This window comes from Mandrillus leucophaeus, unplaced genomic scaffold, assembly GCF_000951045.1.
Source record: "Mandrillus leucophaeus isolate KB7577 unplaced genomic scaffold, Mleu.le_1.0 Scaffold840, whole genome shotgun sequence".
Taxonomy (NCBI): domain Eukaryota; kingdom Metazoa; phylum Chordata; class Mammalia; order Primates; family Cercopithecidae; genus Mandrillus; species Mandrillus leucophaeus.
In genome coordinates, this window is record NW_012109142.1 from 769,453 (window position 1) to 793,601 (window position 24,149).

At 37.9% G+C, this 24,149-nt stretch overlaps 2 protein-coding genes across 7 annotated transcripts in view; one reads left to right on the plus strand and one right to left on the minus strand.

Moving 5' to 3' along the window:
- Positions 1-4,685: 4,685 nt before the first annotated feature.
- Positions 4,686-16,547, minus strand: ENY2 (enhancer of yellow 2 homolog (Drosophila)). 5 transcript variants are annotated; one of them, XR_001004686.1, is made up of 6 exons: positions 16,468-16,545; positions 14,673-14,749; positions 11,526-11,596; positions 10,318-10,392; positions 7,119-7,272; positions 7,033-7,067 (listed from the first exon to the last, which is right to left on the minus strand). XR_001004686.1 is itself a non-coding variant. In XM_011968375.1 (5 exons), the coding sequence occupies exons 1-5, from the start codon at positions 16,399-16,401 to the stop codon at positions 7,196-7,198; spliced, it is 306 nt and encodes a 101-aa protein (XP_011823765.1). In that variant the 5' UTR covers positions 16,402-16,547; the 3' UTR covers positions 4,686-7,195. The 5 variants fall into 5 exon arrangements, 4 of the variants coding, with proteins under 4 accessions (XP_011823765.1, XP_011823766.1, XP_011823768.1 ...); XM_011968375.1 differs by having other exon boundaries at positions 4,686-7,272; positions 16,396-16,547; XM_011968376.1 differs by having other exon boundaries at positions 4,686-7,272; positions 16,468-16,544.
- The window catches only part of NUDCD1 (NudC domain containing 1), a 92,145-nt gene continuing 84,480 nt past the window's right edge, over positions 16,485-24,149 (plus strand). The window contains exon 1 of one of the 2 annotated variants that reach the window (XM_011968373.1): positions 16,485-16,977. In XM_011968373.1, coding sequence (XP_011823763.1) covers positions 16,860-16,977 — 118 coding nt within the window. In that variant the 5' untranslated portion in view covers positions 16,485-16,859. Of the gene's footprint in view, positions 16,978-20,937; positions 21,068-24,149 lie in introns of those variants that run through there. The other variant, XM_011968374.1, reaches the window with a different exon arrangement.

A 24,149-nucleotide genomic window follows, 5' to 3' on the forward strand; every position in this document is an offset into this window, starting at 1 on the left:
CAAATCAAAATCACCATTTCACCTCACAACTTTTAGAATGACTATTATCAAACAGTCAGAAGATAAATGTTGGCAAGAATGTGGAGAAAAGGAAACCCTGATACATTGTTGGTTTATATGTAAATTAGTACAGCCATGATGAAAAACTGTATAAAGATTCTTCAAAATGTTAAAAAATAGAACCATCATATAATCCAGCAATTCCGCCTCTGGGCATATATACAAAGGAATTGAAATCAGAATTTTATTTTTTTGAGACAAGGTCTCATCTGTCACCCATGCTTGAGTGTAGTGATACAATCATGGCTCACTGCAGTCTTGACCTCATGAGCTCAAGCAATCCTTCCACCTCAGCCTCCCAAGTAGTTGGGACTATAGGCGTGTGCCACCACACCCAGCTAGTTTTTGAATTTCTTGTAGAGATGGGATTTTGTTATATTGCCTAGGCTAGTCTAGAGCTCCTGGGCTCAAGCGTTCTGCCCACCTTCGCCTCCCAAAGTGCTGGGATTACAGGCATGAGCCACTGCACCCGGCCAGGATCTTCAATATGTGTCTGCCCCTCCTGTCCATTAAAGCATCATTCACTGTAATCAAGATATGGAATTACCCTAAGTGTCCATCGATGGATAAATGAATAAAGAAAATGTAATACACACCTCCACATTCATCTATCCACCCTCCTCCACACGAGAATTATTCAGTCTGAGAAACGAGAGAAATCATGCCATTTGTGAAAACATGCATGGACCTAAAGGATACAATGTTTAAGTGAAAAAAGCCAAACACAGAAAGACAAATACTGTATGATCTCACCTATATGTGGAATCTAAAATAGTCAAACTGATAGAAGCAGACAGTAGAGTGATTGTCAGGGGCTGGGGTGATGGGGAACAAGAAGATGATGGTTAAAGCATACAAAGTTTCAGTTATGTAAATTCTAGAGATCTATTATGCAGCACAGTGCCTGTAGCTAACAATACCATATTGTATACTGAAAATTTTCTAAACGGATAGATCTTATGTTAAGTGTTCTTACTACATACAAGCACACACACACACACACACACACAAAAACAATAATGAAGGGTGGGGGGAGGAAAGTCTGGGAGATGCTGCATATGTCTATGACCTTGATGGTAGTGATGGTTTCACAGGTATATACTTATCCCCAAACTCATTGAGGCATATGCATTAAATAAGTATAGCTTTTTACATGTCAATCATACCTCAATAAAGTGGTTTTTGAAAACATAGAAAATAAAGGCAAGTTACATATATAATATAAAACATTTATCCAAAGATATAAAAGGAATGCTGACATATAGTATTATTGTTCCATACATATTAAATGTACCCAAACCAGAAAATATTTTTATGTAATATTTTATTCATTTTTAAAATGAAGCAAAAAATCACACTTGTATTTTGAAAAATTTTAAACTTATTTACAATAAGTAGGTATATAAACTTCTATTGGATTCACATTTTAAATCTTTATCTCCATATATATAATTTTTTTCTGTTCATTTTTCTATTCATAGTCTATTCATATAGTACTAGTTTTTGCTATTACAACATTTGAGAGTTAGTTACAATGTGACTTCATCCTTAAATACTTCAAGATGGAACAGGATCATTCTTCACAAATACAAGTGTAAGACTCAAGAAATTTAACACTGAAACTACAGTACATGCTTACAGTTTTCCAAATGTCCAAATAACATTTTAGATAGTTGCGTTTTGTTTATCAAGGATAACACATTGTTTTAAACTTTAATATATCTTTCTTTTAATCTAGCACAAACCCTGCCTTTGCTTTTACTTTTCTCTCTTTTTTTCTTTTTTAGTGTTTCATTCCTTCATGACATTGACTTCTTTTTGAGAAATCCATGCCAATTGTTTTTTCACAATGTAGTGATTTTTATTTTAAAATGAGACTTATCAGAAGGGTTGTGTAATTTTCTTCAACAAAGTTCAGATAAACATGTGTATGCATGGACTAGGCTTTCAGAATAGCGAGGTTTAGACAGGACTGTGTGTGGTAGAAAACAGAGAGAAGTTAAGGTTAATAGTGAGGAGGTTCTAACGATAAACCGATCAATTTTAAGCTTAATAATGACCAAATTTAAGCTGGTAAGGAGGGAAGTGAGAGCATGCAGGGAGCAATGATAATGATAAAGGGGCGGTTCAATGGAGGTCTCAAAAAGTCTTCATAAAATGAAATAATTAGATCAAAAACACAGGAAATGCAACTAATCAGCAAATATGTCCGTTCTATTTTACTAAATTTGTCTACCTGGAAGTCCAATTTTTATGTAGGAGGTGAAATATGGGTGATAGACTCCACATACAAAATTATTTTATGAGTACCATTACTAGAAGAATAGTACAGCATATACACAAATCCACGTGTGTGCGTACATGTGTATATACACATGGATTTGTAAAGTTCTTTACTATAACTTTGACTTTAGGTCACACCTTTGAAAGAAGCACCCATAATTCTTTTACTTGATTATATTGCCAGTATCCCTAGCAAATCTGAGATACATTGTTGAAAGGCAATTGTCACATGAACTCCCAAATGAGTAATGAAATTATTAACCACCTTAATGGTAGAACTGAGAAGAGAACCAGAGCACTCACTCACATACTGTCAGTAACTCAGCCCAACTGAATGCTCCTCCAATCAGACAATATATACCATTACTTAAATTACCTGCATATCATGCAGGTATGGTTTAATAAACATTTCTATTTCCAGTATTCTACTCTGTAGCTCTTAGCCCAGCAAAAGCCCAAGTTTGATATACATAGCTGTCTATGAGGGATAAATTATCAAGGGTGTGCTCTCAACAAAATATTTTAAGGTAAAAAGTTATACAGCAACTGAAAGCCATTTTTTATCATTTAATTCTAGTGATCCCAGGCACAAAGGCGAGGCATTAATGGATGTGATAAGCACTGACACCAACTCCTGTACTCAAAATTACTTAATGAACAACGCAGCACCAGGACTGCAGGTTCTACATGCCTTTGTTTATTGACGTTTTTTATCATTGTAATCAAAAGTCAACATTCATTCAGTGGCCACAGGGTTTTGGCATAATATAAGGCTCTATTCATAGTGTGTGTGTGTGTGTGTGTTTTGATAAAGTGATACAGATTTTAAAAGGAAAATATGAATATTATTACCTTTAAAAAAGGCTATGAGAAAGGTACAGCAAGGAAAATAAACACTGAAAATTATTTTTCTTTCATTTTCATTAAGAATTTACTATGCTTTTTATTATTATTGATAAAGTAAATGAAATAGACTATTTCAGTAGCAGTGTATGCTATTTAAATCATCTTCTTGCTTGAATTGCTGAATTGACTTCAGAAAACGATCCCAGCTAAACAATATCTACATCACACAGTAGCTTCATCTTAATTTATACAAGAAGCACTTTCTGAAGTCCTCACATTAAGTTTTAATTCAGTAACACTTTCATCTTGAAAAAGCTGGCTGGCTGGACTGAATTGGAAGCGGATCTGTTTGAAAGAATACACAATTCAGTTAGAGCCCCAGGGAGGACCAAAATACTGGCTTCAAGTGCCCTCTTGTGGCTGATAACAGTATAATCAAATATAATTTGAAGCCTGGAATAAACTGGAACATGCCAAATTTTTCTCTTTTGCACACTTACTTATCAGAAATTTATTAGACATTGCAAATTCAAAGATAAATAAGATGCAGTCCATGTCATAGAGAACTTCATAACAGAACAAAGGCAAAAATGACTAAGTGCTCTACTATAGTGATATTTATTCTATTTCAATCAAATTATTGTTCATCTTCATTTTTGTAGATATTCTTATGTTAATTAATATTAGGCATTCTTAAAAAATAAAAGTAGCTATTTTCCACACAAGTGTAATTCACGTACTGTATCTCTGAACAACTAGAAAACACATTGTAAATAATCTTATATTTTTAAATTATTTATAAAATAACTTGAATCCGTATTACTTTTTGTTTATTCCATTAATAATATTTGTTTTATTATTTGCATTCCTTTCAGGTAAGCACTATCAGACATATTATGCAGATAAGGAAACTGAGGCAGAAGGGTCAGTCTTACCTGGTAATTCAGTACCAGAGATGAGACTAGAACCTGCATTAATTGCACCCATTAGTTTCCTTGGCAGATTCATCCAATGACTTTTGTGTGATTTCTAATGGTAAACATGAGGGGTTTTATGAAGTCATTGAGTAACATGAGTCATTTACAAGATGGGTTTTACACACACACACACACACACACACACACACACAGGATCATTTCCAACATCAGCTACTGAACAGCTGTCATAGCTCTCTTCAGTTGGATGGAGCTTTTGATCAAGTTATGAAAAGTCCCATATCCAATTACCAATCCCCAGTATCACCATTTCCTGGTTTGGCACTGCTCAACCAAATGATACACTTATAATGCCAAAGCAAAGTGATTACATAAATAATTTAGTTGGGTCTTCTTTAATCCTATACGAGAAGCTTACAGTAATCCTAATTAGTATTTTACTCACCTGGTACAGTCATTTAACAATAATCCTATTGAATTTCCAACACTGAGCATGAAAGGGTGCAAGAATTTAAAGAATATATTCCTAGTTTACAGAAATCAATCATGTGAGTCAAGATGTTCACAAAGTTGGTTTATTTGAAAGATATAAGTGAATCTAGATACAAACTAGAGAACATTTGTAAGATGTCAAAGAAGCCTATAGGTGGTGGGGTAGCGGTGGGGAGTTCTCAGCACTATCATTTTAAAGCTATGCTCCTTAGTATTCTAAATTGCTGTGATGTTCTCAATTCAGTTATTTTTAAATCTCATTTTAAAATATTTTTATAATGTTTTCATTTTTATATATTTTTGAGGTAATAAAATAGCATCTCTATGAGCAAATTTGGTTTATTTCCATATACAGTACTGTGAAATAAGAACTATCCTCTATTTCTCACCTTTCCTGTGTACTATTTGATTGTTTTCATTGTGATGACAGGTAGCAGAATGATGAGCATCCCTATCACTTACTTTAGAACATTGTTTTACAAGAGATGAAGTGAAACAAAAAACTCATTTGGGTAGGTTTTGAGATTGTGTGCTTATCTCAGGCTCAAAACTTTACATAATTAAACCCAGTTGGTTCAAAGACTACACTTTAAATTCATCAGAAAGATGAAATTGTGTTTGGAACAGTGAAACAAAGATCAACTTGAATCCTTTTCTCAGCTATACCCAATTTATACCTTTCAGTACTCCCATACTGTTCATTCACTTGTTTGTTCCTTCATTTGTTCCCTTGCCCATTCATCCACAAATAAGCATCATACAGTCAGAGAAGCCATTTCCTCCTCCCCAGGAGAGGCCTGCAAAAGTTCAAGAACTACTCTGTTGAAGAGGAATTACGCATAGCTGCTTCCTATAAAAAAAACAAAAAACAAAAAACCCCAGTGGGGGCGTGGGTTCTAAGTCAGATAGAGGAATGTCTGAATGTTTTAGCAACTAAAGCTGAACTTTGAAGGGCAAACAGGATGAGAAACAAATGAGAAAGCGAGCTTCTAGGTTGATGGATTTTCAAAGGTACTTTGGGATGAAACAACTTTACAGTGGGGATTCTTTAGTCTAACTAGAGAAACAAGATGTCAGATCAAGAAGGGCCTAGGTGTTAATGCTGAATGAGTTTCATTCTACATTGAGAAATTCCAAGCAGGGGAATAAAATAACCAGACTTGAATTTTACTAAGGCCACTTAGGCAACAGGGTGGAACAGATACTGGAGCGGGCACAAATCAACTACGGCAAAGAAATACTAAGTCTACTGCAATAATCTGGACTTGAACTAAGACAATTATGAGGGCACGCAGTGGATAATTTAGAGCCTTGCTATACTCAAAAGTGGTTCTCAATCAGCAGCATGAGCACCAGTTGGGTACTAGGCAGAAATACAGAATCTGAAGTCATGCCCCTCATCTTCAGAATCAGCATTTCGGTAAGCTCCTCAGATAATCTATATAGGGAGGAGGTACCATCCAGAAATACGGAATATAGCATGGGCAGTTATTGCGGGAAAAAGTCATTATTTTAGGTAAGGTCAGTTTGAAGTGAGGATATCCTAAAAAGCTGATCCATAGCAGTTGGGTCTCTGGGTCTGGAGTCTAGGATGAAGTTTGGTTTGGAGACATAAATTTATCAACCTGTATTTGAAGTCACGGTCTGACGCAAGTTTCCTGGGATTTGCCCAGGAAAAATATATCCAGTTAGTGAGGCAGAGGGCCCTGGAGGGAGCCCTAGGAAACACCATTATCTACAAGTCCCAGACAGCAAAAGGTACTCCACAAGAAACAGAAGGAACTTCCAGTGGTAGAAAAAGCAATGTGAGGAGTGGGAAGAGAGTTCCAAGTGGCAGGATGGTCAACATTCACATTTTCCAGCAGAAGTCACATAAGAATAGACAAGAGTCCATTGGATTTGGCAATCCTGATGTCAGGATAAAGCTAATGGGTGGAGATTACTTCCCATTAAGTTCTTTCTTGACCTTAGTATGTGGGGATGCAATTTAAAGATTCTGCATTCAAAGTTCGGATGAGTAGAGTATGTGGAAGGAGCTTGATATGGAGTCAACTTGCAAATGTTCTCTTCCATTAGATGGTAAATTCTTTGAAGCATAAGGAAGGCACATAAAGATGAGTACAACCCAGTCCTAACCCTCAGAGTTTATAAACAATACGAATAAGACAACTGTAGTACAAGATGGGGCATTACAATTTATAAAATATTATGGGGACTCAAAAGAGGAATACACCATATGCAGTCAGAAAAGGTTGCTTACTTCTCAGCTGTTAACACAGAGAACTGTACATACTAAATACTTACACTACATTAATTGCTCTTGCTCTCAACAAATTTGGTGAATTAGTAATAAAGACAAAGTCCCATTCATTTCAAAATCCAAGCAAACTTCAAACTCATTCATGAGATATTTATTAAAATAACACATTTAGGGAAAAAAATCAATACAATGTATACATCATTACTGAAAACTGTATACCATCATACAAAAAAGGATTTTATTTTGGGAAATTGTTCTCTAATTTATGGCAAGTTTTACTTTCAGAAATAAAACCACAACAACACAATCTAATTCAATCTTAAAGGCTGGCATGCTGAGCAAGGAATGTTCTTATTCTTTGTAGGAGCTCCTTCTTTACACTGTCAGGTACCAGGGCTGAAAAACAAAAATAAAAAAATAAGAGTAAGAAGGTTCCAATTAATACATGTCACTTTAAGATCTGACATTTTGCTCAGGGTAAACAACCCTCATGGTCAATTAAAAAAGTAGGTAAAGTTATCTGACAAAGAAAAGTGTCTTCTTGCAATTCATTATTTTAAATGAACTATCCAATGCCTAAATGCACTGCATGTTGATGAAAGAAAACAGGAGAAAATTCTTTTAAACTAGGAGTAAAGAAGACCATTTTTAAATACAGAGGCTATAACAGATGGATGAATTTGATTAAAACACAGTAACAACTTATGCTTAATGAAAAATCACCATAAGGCCAAAAGATAAAAACTGAGGAAATGTTCTTACAGAAAAGGGCTGATCTTTCTACTATACAGTTGTTTCACACCAACAAGGAAAAGTTTAAAAGGCTAACAGAAACGTGAGCAAAAGAGATGAAGAAAAGGAGAGTTCTTGAACACAAAAGTGTCTGAATCTCAGAAGAGAAAGGAAATTAAAACCACATTCATATAGCATATTTTACCAATCACAGGAAAAAATACAAAGGTCAATAATATACTGTGTTGGTTGGGTACGATGGCTTATGCCTGTAATCCCAGCAGTCTGGAAGGTTGAGGCAGGAGGACTGCCTGAGTACAGGAGTTCAAAACCAGCCTGGGCAACATGACAAAACCTGTCTCCACAAAAAATAAAATTAGTGGAGCATGGTGGTGTGTGTCTGTGGTCTCAGCTACTTGGGAGGCTGAGGCAGAAGGATCACTTAAGCCTGGGAGGTGGGGGCCAGTAAGCCATGATCATGCCATTGCACTCCATCTTATCTCAAAAAAAAAAAAAAAGGGTATATATATTTTTACATATATAAAAACATACATATACTTAAGTATATATACACATAAAATATACAAACATATAAGTATATACATAAGTAAAAATATATATATGTATACATACACACTGTGTTGGCAATACTGTGTTGGCAAGACTACGGGAGCACTCTTATATTAGCTGGAGTATAAACTGGCATATGTTTTAGAAGGTAATCTGTATTTTACTGAAATAATACATTTATATACACTCCAAGCTAGTAAAAATCCAAAATATTACAACTGTTATACACTATACTTTTGACCCATTTGACTATTATCTATTAAAAATATTAAACCATAAATGCAAAAAAAAAAAAGGGAGAGGGGGGCAGTTAACTACAACTTCTAATGTATTTACTTGTGTTCCGGGGAAATGGAAAACTTCAGACACAGTTCAGTATCTCCATAAAAAAATTATACAAATCAAATAAGGCAGATATTCTTCTTTATAAACTGTTTAAGCCAACCCACAAATCAAGACTACATAATTAATTCAAGTCCACTGGAAATGTAATCAATATGTATACTAAAAATAATTTTAATAAAAATTACGGTGATTGAGAACAGGATCAGTCAGTTGCCTTGAAATAAGATGGGACTATAAAGGAATACTATGAGGTAGGTTTTGGTGGTGAGGGAACTATTTATTCTGTATCCTGACTGGTAGCTACAAGAACCTATACATATGTATAAAGTTCACAGAACTGTGCACTATAAAAACGGCAATTTTACTGTATTAAAAAATATGTCTACTTTTAACAACACTAAGAAGACTAAGAACATAAATTAAAACATCTATTTTTACTTCTCTTTTATTTGCTCATTATCTAGCAGGGGAGCTACAAGACATTGAAATAGCCAAGGTTTAAGTATTAAAGGAGAAGCAAAGGGTAGTTTCTAACTTGTATAGCTGGTTCCTAAATAATGTTAACAGACTAAGTGTAAGTCACAGAAGAAAACAAAACAAAAAAAAAATGAATTTAGAGAAATTTGAAAATATAAATTCATAAGGGGAACAATAATTATTTTTTTTTTTTTTTTTTTTTGAGACGGAGTCTCGCTCTGTCGCCCAGGCTGGAGTGCAGTGGCCGGATCTCAGCTCACTCCAAGTTCCGCCGCCCGGGTTTGCGCCATTCTCCTGCCTCAGCTTCCCGAGTAGCTGGGACTACAGGCGCCCGCCACCTCGCCCGGCTAGTTTTTTGTATTTTTTTAGTAGAGATGGGGTTTCACCATGTTAGCCAGGATGGTCTCGATCTCCTGACCTCGTGATCCACCTGTCTCGGCCTCCCAAAGTGCTGGGATTACAGGCTTGAGCCACTGCACCCGGCCAATTATTTCCAATAATTATTTTTTCCTTTCCCTGAGACATACTTGAAGAAAAAGTCATGTTTTCCAGTTGTAACCAGGCCTAAAGAGATGGCTGAAAAGAACCATGGGATTCTGTAGCTTATTCCCAGCAGAGAAGAGTTCAAAAATTCATGTTCTGTAGTAATAATTTTCAAACTTATTTACTTTTTACACTTAAAATTCTTTTCACAATTTCTGTGTGACAAAACAACTTGGACCATCTAATTTATCTTCCAGTTACAACTCCTTTATCAAAGTAAATGAAAATAATGTAGTTATATCTAAGATAACAATGATGTAGCTCCTGACATTTACTACACATCATCAGTTTTAATGTAATATTTCCTATCTTAACTTTGCCTTCCGTAAACAAGGCATTAAAGGGTGAACTTAAGAAGACAGACCTTCGTTAATTTTTAATAAGGAGATAGAGGAGCGATGACTCAGGGGTTGGAATCAGACTTTGAATTATTAAATATTTAAGTAGAGTCATGCCACATCTGATAAAGTTTATAAATCCTAGCTTCATGTAATGTTTGATGCTACAGAATCCCGTATTTTAAAAATTATTTGTTTAAACAACTGTATCAACTTGCACTGGTGCACCATCCTAGAGTGCAAGAACACTGAAACCTAGTATCTCATTTGTTACTCCCAGACTATGCTAGGAGGCAGGTAGGCAATTTTAACTCTTTACAAGAGGCAATGTAAGTAGCGCTTTTCCTTAAAAACAGAAAGAAAATCTGAATCAGCAAGAGATTTAAAAAAATCACGTCTGCAGCATGTTTCCTTTAAAACACTCTGTATTCCTTACCTCTGCCTTTTGGAGTGATTTCAGCCACCAAGTCATCAACAGTAACGTGTTCTAGTCCTTTTTCTTTAATTACCTCTTATGCAAAAGCAAAAAACAAATCATATCATTTAAAATCATTATCTGTAAGAAAGATTTTCATAGAGGAAGGGTTAAGATCATGTTTTTAGAGTGTAGACTGGTTCTTTTAAAAAAAGGACACTGAAAATTTAGTTCAACCTTACAAACATATCAAGTATTCTTTAGATCTAAAAGATAAAAGTCTGTTCATAAGTCTGGGCTAAATAACCTGCAACTTAATACGTAATTGTGACACTTAAAATAAATGTAAACTGTAATATTCAAATCTAACATCTGTAAAATGCTGAAAACTTGTAAGTGTTATAATTAATATTTACTAGATCTCTACAAGGTGCTTTACAACATTTAATATTCACAATGATCTAATGGGCTAGGCATTTCCCCACTTCACAGGTGAGGCAACTGAGGCTTAAAGATTAAATAAGTCATCCAGCCCTGAGTTGAAATCCAGCTCTATTCTTCCAGTGATGAAAATCTATATGACCTTAAAGTCTATGCTTTTACTAATTTGTCGCATTGCCTTCTTACAGTTAACATATAAATAGTTTATTATTTTTATTTGTAGAAACTATTACAATACAATGGGGATTCATTAAAAATATCCAATTCCATTATATCAAAAGCTGAGACAGAAAGGAGGCTCCCCTTAGTGACATGTGTAATCTATCAAATGGTATCATCAGCAATACCCAGTAATTTAATAAGCGTCCCTTCTACTTTTTTTTAAGTGCATTCTAAGAGGTTTCATAGATGAATTTTTCAAATTTTCACTGTTAAAGACAGGAGAGAGATAATTTCTATAAGTCTGCCAACCCTAAAGTGTTCCATTTGTTAAGTTAAAACACAAGAAACAATAAAGTTGCTGAAAGACATGAGATTCCATATTCTGACACTACAGAAAATCTTAAGTGCTCATGTTTCACTTGTTTTAACAGAAACAGATAAAATTTCTAAAAATTGGGAATTGGGTCTACATATGCCACCGAGAAGAGGAAACCATTACAGGATTAAATTCCGTATTTGTTTAAAATCATGCTTGAGTACTCAATATACCTTAAAATAAGCAAGCCCCAAACCAATCCTGATCAGAAAAAATGGGATTAGTTTATCTTCCAAATGAAACTGATTACCTTTACAGTGTGCCTTCAACTGATCCTTCCAGCCACATTCAATTAATTTAGCTCTCAGCAACTCTTTGAGGCTGTTGAAAAAGAAGTATTTTCAAACTGAACAATGTATAACATCTTAGACAGCAATGCGTAAAACAAAGCTTCAGTGTTCAACCAAAAATTCCCTGCCTTCCAGTTACAAAACTTTAACTGTGGCCTAATCTTGGGTCTATTGCTAAATAGTCCTTTGATCCTATGCAAGTACTTAAATTCTGGGCCTTTCATTTCATCTGGGTCTCATTTAATGAGTAAAATTAAATGAAGTGGAGGGGCTAAAATACTTTTCAAGGATCTCTATTCTTTGGCCACGTTACATACTTTCTACTGTACTCTACCAACAGGAATATCATGGGTCTTGTACAACATCTAGAGAGTATTAACTGAACTTGGAGCAGCTGCACCTCTGAAATCTTCAAATTCCAAAATCCATTCTTTAACCTCAACTTCTTATCCTTTAGCTCTCCTATTTCCCCCATTACCTTTAACTTCACAGGCTACCCCCTTCTTTGATCTCTATCAGGCCCTTCTAAACTACAAAATGACAATGGTATTTCATTGACTGTAAGACTGTTGTTCCCCCCACATTTTAATGATTCAGTAATTAGCATGCCCCTCATAATTTAATTGGCAGTGTTTTCTTTTTCTCAATGGCAAAAATGTGGCAGTGTATATGCAACTAATGGCATCACAGGTGCAATAAAATATTTTCTTATTCTTTTGCCATACCTACTTTTACAAATCTTCAATCCTCAACCTAAATCATTTAACTTCTCAGCTTAAAAACGTCACATCCCAAACAAATTCTCTTTCCCTGCAAACCACTTTCACTATCCCTAGACATCCACTATGTGACATTCTCATCTTGATATTTAATTAGGTCTTTCAACCTAATAGGGCCAAAATCCAACATTTGATTCTCTACTTCATCCTGTTTGTTCTTCTTCTGAGAATGGTAATTCCATTCTTCTGGTTTCTCAGACTAGGAATCTCTGTAGTATCCTTCTGCTCAGCTGCCTTGTTGACACTACACATCCTATCTATGAGAAAATCCTATTGGGTTCAATTTAAAACATACACCTAGAATTCACCTTTCTCACTATCTCTGCCATTACTACCCTAGTTCAAGCCATCATCTCTTCTCTAGAATATTACCATAGCATTCTAGGTTGTCTCCCTGCTTCTTCCCTTGTACACTTAGTTCTCCTGCTGCTCAAAAACCTTCAGTGCCTTCCCAATATACTCAGAATAAAACTCTGAGACTTTATTACAGCCTACATGATCCTTCATGATCTGCCTTCTCCTCAGTTATGCCACTGACTTTATCTCCATTCTCCCTCACCCAATTTACTCAGTCTCCCTAGCATCCCTGCGCTCCTCAAAAATGAAAGGCAAGTTCCTATCTCAGGAACTTAAGAGTCCCTGCTCTCCCTCATATCCTTCTGATTTCTTTTTTCTTCTTTTTTTTGAGACAGAGTTTCACTCTTGTGGCCCAGGCTGGAGTGAAGTGGCACGATCTCAGCTCACTGCAACCTCTACCTCCAAGTTCAAGCGATTCGTCTGCCTCAGCCTCCCGAGTAGCTGGGACTACAGCCTACCATCATGCAAGGCTAATTTTTGTATTTTTAGTAGAGATGGGATTTCACCATGTTAGCCAGGATGGTCTCAATCTCCTGACCTCATGATCCACCAGCCTTGGCTTCTCAAAGTGCTGGGATTATAGGCGTGAGCCACCACACCAGCCTCCTTCTGATTTCTTCTTTGTTTTTTTCTATCTAAAATATTACACCTCTTTATTTTCTGTTTTATTGTTCCTCTAGTGCTCATCACCATCTGACATACTACACATTTTTATCTGTCTCCTCCCATTAGAATGCAAGCTCCATGAAAACACAGACTCCATTTCTGTCCACTACTGTTACCTCCAACACCTTAACAGGACATGGCACATGATAGAAACTCAGTAACTTGAAGCTGCATGAATGAAAAAACAAACAAAAAAACAACACACAATCCGTATTCCTTAAAAGCAGTACTATCCTCTAAAGCTACCCAAGGCAGTTACAGATGCCTCTTTCCTCATTTTGAGGGTTGCTGTTTCTACACTTTATTAAAATTCTAAGATATCCTTTCTATTTTTGGAGTTTTCCATTTTCAACCCTATATAATCTTCTACCTCATTTTTCTGCCATCCATCTTGTCCCCTTCAAGTCCAAGTTCCATATCAACAGAGTAAGATTCCTAAAGAGTAAACATGATCTAGTTTTTCCCTTTCTTAAAACCTTTTAATGACTCCCATGATCCAAAAATAAAGTCAGCAACAGATGTACTTCTTATTATTGTGTGAGCTCTTACCTGACCACCGTAATGCCCAGGTCAAGTTGAAAGATTCCCACTCTTCCTTATACATATTTGTCTTACTCACTTTATAACCCTGGCTCTGGGAGCCTTTCTTGATTCCTCAGCCCCTTCTTTGTACTTTTAAACCTGTTCATTCTGCAAATATTTACTTGGCCAATTATGAACCACACAAAAGATTAGATACTGGGTATACGATGTTTTTGGTGTTAACTTAGATTATACTGGAGGATACAAATAAGCCAAGCAGATTGTTAGAATACAGTGTTGATTAAATGCTATCATGGAACAAGGTATTTGGGACTTAAAAACATTCCTTGAAGACACAATATATAAATGAGACCCGACAGATGAGCTAGAATTAACTCAAAAGGAAGAGAAGGAAGAGTGTTTTAGAGAGTGGAAAGAGCCCTTGCTGCTCCAAGGTTGAGAGCCTGGTAAATGAAGCTGGTTCCACAACGTTGTCTCCCTGTTAAAACCCAGGTAACATTATGTCTCCAATTGTAATTCAGGTACTTTTTCTTCTCTGTTAAATTAAGAGCCATTTCTTGCTCATCTTTCTACATCAACATTTCCCTCCAAGTCCTGCAATACTTAACACACCTAAATTATTTTTTCCAGATATTCGGAATAGAAACTTTTTATAATGTCAATTGTAATTCTTTCCAGTGACGTTTTATTTCTTGTTTAGATTCTTAGAAGTAACTATTAAAGATGGTAAAATGTAATTTACTAACACAATCTATTACTTACCGTTCTCTTTCTCCAGTTTCTATCAACTTTTGGTTAATCGCTGCTCTCATCTGCGCATCTTTGTTCATCTTGCTAACCTGGACATCAACATGTATTTTCAGATATAGAACATTTACAAAGCATTTTCTTCTAAATCCTCTAGGCAGGCATCCTAACATATTTGCCATTCTATCAACTGAAGGGGTGATACATTTCAAGCGTGTGAACAATATCATTACTCTTCATTAAACACTTATGTGCTTGGCACTGGGCTAATGCTGTGGGGGTTTACTTTTTTTTAAACATCACATTTAATTCCCAGAACGTATTGTTACATATTTATATTAATAACATAATCTGTATTTTACTGATGAGGAAACTGAGGCACAGAGATAGAAAGTGGAAAGGCAGATTTTGAACTCAAGTACTTTGACCCTAGGAGCTCCAAAACTGAACATAACTGCCGAACACTTCTGCACAGACTGCATCCAAAAATTGGGAGAAGTCATATAAACTAAATATCAAAAAAGATTAAACACTATTAGTAAAAAAATAAAATTACCAGGCCGGGAGCGGTGGCTCACGCCTGTAATCCCAGCATTTTGGGAGGCCCAGGCAGGTGGATCACGAGGTCAGGAGTTCAAGACCAGCCTGACCAAGACGGTGAAACTCCGTCTCTACTAAAAACAGAAAAATTAGCCGGGCTTGGTGGCAGGCCTCTGTAATCCCAGTTACTCAGGAGGCTGAGGCAGGAAAATCGCTTGAACTCGGGAGGCAGAGGTTGCAGTGAGCCGAGATCGCGCCGCTGCACTCTAGCCTGGGTGACACGGCAAGACTCCATCTCAAAAAAAAAAAATAATAATTAATTAATTAAAAAAATAAAATTACTAGACAAGGCTCTAAGTGCTTTGCTTTACTCTTCATTAGGATGAACCCACAATTACAAGTGGTAAACGTAAGTGTGTGGATGTGTTTGTTTACACACACATTGCTGGTAGGATAAGGAGAAAACAAATCTCAAACTAATTCTTAACTTACAAAGTCCTCAATTTTCAGTAAAAAGAGACAACCCAAACCAAAATGATGTTAAAAGGAGAGGAAAGTTAGGTTTTGAAAGCATTCAAGCCACTTAAAAGTTTAAATAAAACTTGGCGTAAACTAACGTTTTCCCACCTAATCTGTCACTAACTTCAGATTACTTTTGTTGTCTTCCATCTGGCCTATTGAAAATTCAGACTGGCAATGAGTTTTCAGAGTTGATTTTTTTTTCTTTTTTGAGAGGAACAGGGAAAAGGAGAAGTTGAGTAAGAACTAGGAAATGCTTGCTTTTTTAATTGGAGGTTAACATTTTCAAAATAACTACAAGGTCTAGTCAGTACCATTCCTGGAATATTGAACTTGATCTCCTCTTGGCCTCTAAAATACGGATAGTGACCTTGGACAAGTCACTTAATTCTTAAAGGCCTCAGTTTTCTCACTGGTAAAACACGGGCGCTAGGGTATCCCTCCCAGTTCAGACATTCTTAGGGAAAATAGAACAGGGCGGAGACAGCGGGAGAGGCGGGAGGGGAGGAGCCAGAAAACAAAGCGAGGACTGGCTTCAGGCCAACTCCGGTAGCACGCCCTGTCGGAGAGCCCTATAGGCCCGCGAGCGCGGGTCGGGGACGCTAACGAAAGACAGTACATCGAAAGGAGCCTGGGCTGGGCCCGGGTCCCGGCCCTGAGGACCACAGGCATAGCTCACCACCATCACCGCGGGCGAGGGCCGTCCCTTCCCAGCGACGAAATGACCCTTGCGCTGACGACCGTTACCTACCACACTCTTCGGCTGCCCGGACTTAGACCCTCAGTAGCTCGGGCACCTAAGCACACAGAAAGCTAGAACACGCATTTCCGGGGCGGGGTCTCGCCACCCTGCCTATAATATGAGAATTTAACCAGCGCGGGCCGCCTCCTGGTCGCTAGGGCCTCTGGGTAAGATAGTTCAGACCTTGCCGTCGCGCGGGCAGTAAGTACCAGGAGAACTACATAGCCCAGCATGCAACAACCTCAACTTTTTCACGGACACTACATTTCCCAGAAGGCAGTTCGCACCGCAGTGTTTTCTGGGATGGGAACCACGCTGCTTCCCAGTCTCTGTGCGAGGCGTGAAGCGCGGACCTTTCAACAAGGGCTTTATTAATTCTCACGCTGCGACCCTGGAAAGCGATGGAGGTGGCGGCTAATTGCTCCCTACGAGTGAAGAGACCTCTGTTGGATCCCCGCTTCGAGGGTTACAAGCTCTCTCTTGAGCCGCTGCCTTGTTACCAGCTGGAGCTTGACGCAGGTGGGAAGCGGCGGCGCCTTTAGTACTCAGTTCCTTTCCCCTTTCGGCTGCCTCTGGTCCGACCCTTCCCGCAATTTCTTTCTTTCTGACGGGCAAGCGAAGCCACCGTGGCCTTCCTCACGGCCGGTCCGGCTTGGGTGGACTCACGGAGGCCGCTGCTTCTGGGGAATGATGCCCATCCCAGAACCTGGTGGGAGCCGCCTTTGCGCGCTCTTCGGTAACGGGACCCTGGGCCCCCTCCGCTCAGCAGCCCAGCCTCTGAGGACTGAGAGCTGAGGGCTGAGGGCTGGCGTGCGGTTGCTGCCTGGGGCCCTGGCCGCTGTGTGTTCACAGCCTGGCTCCTGTTTCGGGGGACGCTGAGAACGTTCCTTCCTCCTGGAGCTTCCCTTGTGAACGTGTGCGTTGAGAAACCACACCTCCTTGGAGGACCCACAGCTCCTGTTTCCTCTGACCGAGAGCCGTTTCTTAGAAGAGAAACTACATTCCAGTCATAGCATTTTTAATTACTCAGTTCCTGGCACATTAAGAACTCTGTGGTAGAGAACAGCTCTAGAAGATAGTGAGGAAAAGTCGATTTACTCCCACGCTGCTACTCCTTGTTTTATCTGTAGCGGGGTAGAATATCCTCACTCTCGTTTTTACAACTTAACGGTGTTGTCGTTATGATAGAACCCAGAGATTTGCATTTTAAAATACACACCCCTGCTGATTCTGAGGCATGTTTTCAGAGGTCACGCTTTGAGAAGTAGTGATCTAGAGTTAATTATAATAACAAACATTTAAGTGTAAAACAAGTTTTTGCTAATTGATTTATTAAATTCAGCACTATTTACTGAGTGCATGTGTTGTGTTACGTGCTGATGATATCAACATGAGCAAGACACCTTCCATAAGAGGACTATTAACTCGTTAGGAAGAGAATTGTAAACAGATAATTGTAAAACAATATGGGAAGGCAGTGATAGGGATATGTACAAAATACAATGGTAGTACTTGAACATCTTTCCTAAACTAGCTTGGGATCTGGGAAGGCTTCTTGGAGGAGTTAATATCTAAGTTGAGCTTTGAAGGGTAGGTAAGAGTTGACTAGGATGAGAGAGGATAAGCTTGATTTTTCTTTTTATTTGCTTCCTTTTCCTCTTTGCCACCGTGCTTCTTCCAGTCACCCCATGTGTCAGTAGATGGTATCACCATGTTTAGTTAGCTAGTGCATTGGAAAGTGAAGCCAAAACTCAGTGTCTCAAAACAAGAAGCCGTTATTATTGCTCAGAAGTCTACGGGTCTGTCAGCTGAGTGGTTCTTCTAGTCCTAGTTGGGCTCATTGATGCATCTTTGTTCAGTAATGGATCTGCTAGGAAGCTCTGCTCATTTGGCTGGATTTCCTCATATGTTTGGAGGGTGGGGATAGGGTCTCAGACTATAGGCTGGTTTAAGATTCTTTCACATGGTCTCTTCTTGACTCTTCTCCTTGTGGTCTCTTATCCTTTAGCCGACTAGCCCAGCTTGGTTCCAAGAGACACTTGTGCTGGAGTCATTTGGGGTTTCTCTCTTTTAGCCACTGTCTACTTGGTAGCAAGTCTGGTCAACTCCACATTTTGATATCTCCAGGCCTCCACCCTAGTCCAAATCAGAGTTATCTCTTACCTGAACTGTAGTAGCCTCCTGACTAGCCTTCCTGCCTTCACTTTTGGGTTTCGTCATTGCATTCTCCATAAGACAGTATTTATTGGCCTTTTAAATTCTATCTTGATTTGTTGTCTGTTTCCTCCACTAGACTATGAGTTCCTTGAAAACAGTGATGTTTTTCTTTTGCTCACTACCCTGTATCTAGTGCTTGGCACATAGTGGGTACTCAATAAATTGAGTATATGAAGAAGAGAAGAAATTGTTGAGGGCATTCCATTCATAGGAAAATATGAGGAAAGGAAAATAATTAATAGGTTGTATGCTGGATATCCTTGCACTCTTACATTGCTGGAGCAAAACGTCTGAGAAAGTGAGAGGAGATAGATCAGTGACTGCCCTGTTTGTCTTTTTATTTCCGGTCATTCAGTGTTTCCCTGACATCTTTGTCTTGAACCCTTATAATATAAAACTCAGCTGCCATAGTTCTGTCAACTTTTCTGTTTACTAGGTGGAGATGTTTCTTAAAAACTATCATGTACTCACCCATCTTTTCATAAACAAAAGGATATTTTAACACCAAAAAAGCAGGAAGCAAAATCTCACAATAAACAATCCATTGAATACTTTAACTTTAGAAAAAACTCACAAAGTTGTCCTTATTCTATACTCATTTCATCAACGTTAATCTTAGATTCTGTGTTTGGGATGTACAACTGGAGGATATCAGGTGCCATTTGAAGATTTTTTTTTTTTTTGAGGCTGAGTCTTGCTCTGTTGCCCAGGCTGGACCTCAGTGGTGTGATCTCGGCTCACTGCAACCTCTGCCTCCCAGGTTCAGGCGATTCTCCTGCCTCACCCTCCCGAGTAGTTGGGATTACAGGCTCCTGCCACCATGCCCAGCTAATTTTTTTGTTTGTTTGTTTTTGTTTTGTTTTGTTTTTTGAGATGGAGTCTCACTCTGTCGCCCAGGCTGGAGTGCAGTGGCACGATCTCAGCTCACTTTAAACTCTGCTTTCTGGGTTCAAGCAGTCCTTTGCCTCAGCCTCTGGAGTAGCTGGGATTACAAGTGCCTGCCACCAAGCCCAGCTAGTTTTTGTATTTTTAGTAGAGATGGAGTTTTACCATCTTGGCCAAGCTGGTCTTGAACTCCTGACCTCGCGATCCACCTACCTCGGCCTCCCAAAATGCTGGGATTACAGGCCTGAGCCACTGCTCCTGACTGATTTTTTTTTCTCTTTGAAGTTCTGGGGTACATGTGCAGGATGTGCAGGTTTGGTACATAGGTAAGTGGTGTGCTGCACCTAATACCATCACCTAGGTATTAGGCCCAGCATGCATTAGCTATTTTTCCTAATGCTCTCCCTCCCGCTACCATATCCTCTGACAGGTCCCAGTGTATGTTGTTCCCCTCCCTGTGTCCATGTGATCTGATTGTTCAGCTCTCACTTACAAGTGAGAACATGTGGTGTTTTGTTTTCTGTTCCTTCATTAGTTTGCTGAGGACAGTGGCTTCCAGCTCCATCCATGTCCCTGTGTAGGATATGATTGTTTTCCTTTTTATGGCTGCATAGTATTCCATGGTATATGTGTACCATATTTTAAGTAAAAGGGCCTTTTACTTAAGATTTGGGAGTTGAGAAGCTTACCTCAGACTCTGTGGAGATTGAGTTTGGAAGATGAGAGTACTGCAGACAGCAAATAGCAGGCTTTTGCAATAGTTCACATGGTGAGTTTTTCGTTAAGAATTACTTGAGGATGATGAAAAAGAGATTATTTCTTTTAAAAACTGTCATTTCTAGAGATAGTGAAGCATAATTGAGGAGCTCCTGATAATTTGATTTCTTTTATTCTAACTGAAGGAGTTCACTTTAGTTCCGCAAACCTTTGATGGTCACCTTGGCTACAACAAACACTGCATTTAAGATATAAAGATAACATGGTCTCTGGTGTCAAGAACTTGATGCAATGAAGCTTATTCTCTTGTCTTAAATAATGTTATTAAGTTGTAGCAAAATTTCCTTTGCTACGTAAGCAGTAAATGTCACTGTCTTTCTGTTCCAAAGAACTAAACAAAAAACTTATTTTTAATCAAATTGTAATTGCCTTTTGATCTGGCAATTCCCTTCCTAGGCATTTATAAGTATCCTTTTCCTAGAACCTTCATTTAGTACATGTCTTTTTATATGTTTTTATATGTTTCCCACCTATATTTCATCTAGCTAATTCGTATTTCATTCTTTCATGTTGGCTTACATATTACTTCCTCAGGGATTCCTTTCTTGACTAGTTAGAATCTGCACTATAGAATCTGTACTATATGTTGTCATAGTAACCAGTACTTCATAGACTTTATCATACTTCGTAGCATCCAGTATGTTTTCTTTGCTAAGATTATTGATTTTGTATTGAAGGGTCCCGTGCCCATCATTTTCAATGCTTTATCTCCAGGGTTGGAGCATACCTGGTTAGTAGGAGATAAATTTGTCTTACAGATTAAACAACTTTATGAAGACATAATTGACAATAAACTACAAATTTAAAGTGTACAACTTAACAAGTTGTGATACATGTATACACCCGTGAAATCATCACCACAATCAAAATACTAAATTTAGCTGTCATCTCCAAAGTTTCCTCGTACCTTTCTGTAAACATCTCTCTGCTCCTTCTGCGTTCTAGGTTGACAGTTTTTCTTTCAGTGCTTTAAAGTTAATAGCCTCAGTCTTCTTGCTTATATTGTTTCTGATGAGAAATCTCACATTACCCTATCTTTGTTGCTGTATACATAACATGCCTGTTTTCTTCTGTTTTAAGATTTTTCTCTTTTACATTGGTTTTTAGCAGTTTGGTAATATTGTGCCCAGCTGTAGTTTTCTTTATGATTCTTACATTTGGGGTTTGTTGGGCTATAAACCGTGAACATATAGTTTTTGTCAAGATCAATGGCAATATTTTGGCCATTATTTCTTCCAATTTTTTTCCCCCTGTTCTCTCCTTTGAAGATTCCAGTTACACATTTTTAGATCACAGAAGTTGGCCTCAGCTCATGAATGCCCGTTTCATTTTTTCTTTATACTTTTTTTCTGTTTTATTGCCAATAATTTCCATTTTCATGCCTTTAGTTTAGTTTATCTTTTTTTTTTTTTAAACAATATTAATCTCTTGTTAATCCCATCTGGTATATTTTTCATCGTGGACATTGCAATATTCACATCTAGAAGTTTGACTTAAATCTTTTGCATCTTTTTTGCTTCTACTTATTTATTTTGAACATACATGGAGTACACTTGGCAGTAATTGTTTTTACATCTTGCTCTGTGAATTGTAGCTTCCATGTCAGTTTTATATTGGCTTCTATTGATTGGTAATTCTCTTCATTATGGATTTCGTTTTCTTTCCTCTTTGCATACCTGGTAATGTTTGATTGGATGCCAGACATTGTGAATTTTAACTTGTTAGATGCAGGTTATTTTTGTATTTTTATAATGTTCTTGAGATTTTTTTTTCTGGAATGTACTTGAGTTACTTGGAAACAGATTAATTCCATTGGCTCATGCTGTTACGATTTGTTAGTCCGGTCAGGCGCAGTGCTCAGTCTAGAGTTATTTCCCACTACCGAGGCAAGACTTTCCTGTGTATGGAAATTAAGGGTTTTCTCCATTCTGCTTATTGGGAACAGTTATGGTTCCTAGCCTTGTGTGAGTGCCGAGGATTTCTCATCAACCCTTTCAGATGATTCTTTCTCTAGCCTGGGGTAGTCGCCTCAAACACATGCCATTAGTACTCTTGAGTACTTGAGGCAGACTCTCAGATCTCTGGGCTTCTCTCTGCATCTGTCTTTTCTCTGCTACACTGTCTCATGAACTATAGCTGTCTTGATCTCCCCAGGCAGCCCAGTTTCTTCAGCTCAGGGAGGTTGAAATCAACTCTACATACAAGTACTCTGTCCTTTTTCTTTCTTCAGAGAAGTGGGAGGAAAAGCTAGTGAAGATTTACACTACAGTTAAAGGGAGGGAAAAGCCATGTAACCATTGTATTTATGTAAGGTTGACTATACATCACTTTCCCTTCTTTGTGCTGTGGTGTGGAAACTCCTCAAGGCAGTAAACTAGGTTGGTGGTAGGGCTAACCTCCTAAGTCTCCGTTGTTCTTGATGTCTTATGTCTTGAAAACTGTTGTTTCATTTAACTTTCTCTGGTTTATTTCATCTTATTGGATGTTTCTGGTGGAAAGATAAATCTGGTTCCTATTCTTCCATCTTGGCTGCGAACAAAAGTTGTTCAATGTATATTTTTAAGTGAAAAAAGGATTTCTGTAGAATGATAGAGCTAGAAACGATTGAAAAGGGCTAATGAAGATAGTGAGAAAATGGATGTATAGACGGCCTTTTAAAGAACTTCGAGAAGAACAGGGTAGGGGAGAGCTCTGCTTTAGTGGCCAGGCAGAGAAAAGGAAGCCTTTTTTATTTGTTTATTTTGCGAGTGGGGAAGTTTCAGCATATGTAAGTGGAGGGGAAACACCAGTGGAGACGAGGTAACTTCTGGCAGGAGGAAATTGAATCATAAACACCTGTGTGGGAATTAGCCTTGGATGGGAGAAAAGGAACAGGGAAATCAATGCTTAATCTTATGTGCCATGCATTGATAGTAAATGCCTTGCATATTTCAATTGAAGCTTGTCGATGCTCTTGTACAATTAGTATTACTAGCCTTTATTATAGATAAGGAAATGGGCAATAAGATGAGCTAACTTAACCAAGCTGTTCATCAGTGGCAAAGCTGACCCTAAAGCTCATGCTTTTTCTAATGATCTTTGTGGTCACTCTGGCCTTTTTCTTTCTTCAGAGCAGGGGGAAGAAAAGCTGGTGAAGATTTGCACTACAGTTAGAGTAAAGGGAGGGAAAAGCCACGTAACCATTGTATTTATGTAGAGTTGACTATAAAACTCCTCTCTACCTTTATGGAGGAAAAGATGGGGAAGATAGCCACATGAATGTGTTACCAAAGAAGTAGTGCATAAAATAATTTTATGGGAGCAGTGCTGTTAACTCTGGTCCTCCCGTGTTCTTTAAGTCTCGCTTTAAAATTTGTGGACTTGTACTTTTACTTTTTTACACCTTCATAAACAAATAGCAACCTCAGTAACTAGGTGAAAAGAAGACTTATTGAATTGATTCTAGAAGATAAGTGGTCCACGAAGTGACCTTTGTAAGTTAATGTTCTTTGCCTCTCTCTTCTCCCTTTTTAAAAATTATTGTACTTTGCCTATGTAAATATTAGACTGCATCATATTTAATTGGTGTCAAAGAGTTAAATATCGGCGGTATCATGTGGTTCGAGTAATAGAGTATTTTGAGAAGCCAAGAAACAGTAATGAATATCATTGTTAGCACCATTAGTGCAGGAGACAGGTCTGTTTTATTCAGGAGATAGGTCTATTTTATTCACCTGTGTGTGCCCAATGCCAACCACAATGCCTGGTACATGTAGTAGATAGTCAATAAATAATTTATGAATGAAAAACTATAGGTCTTTGAGGTCCCATGA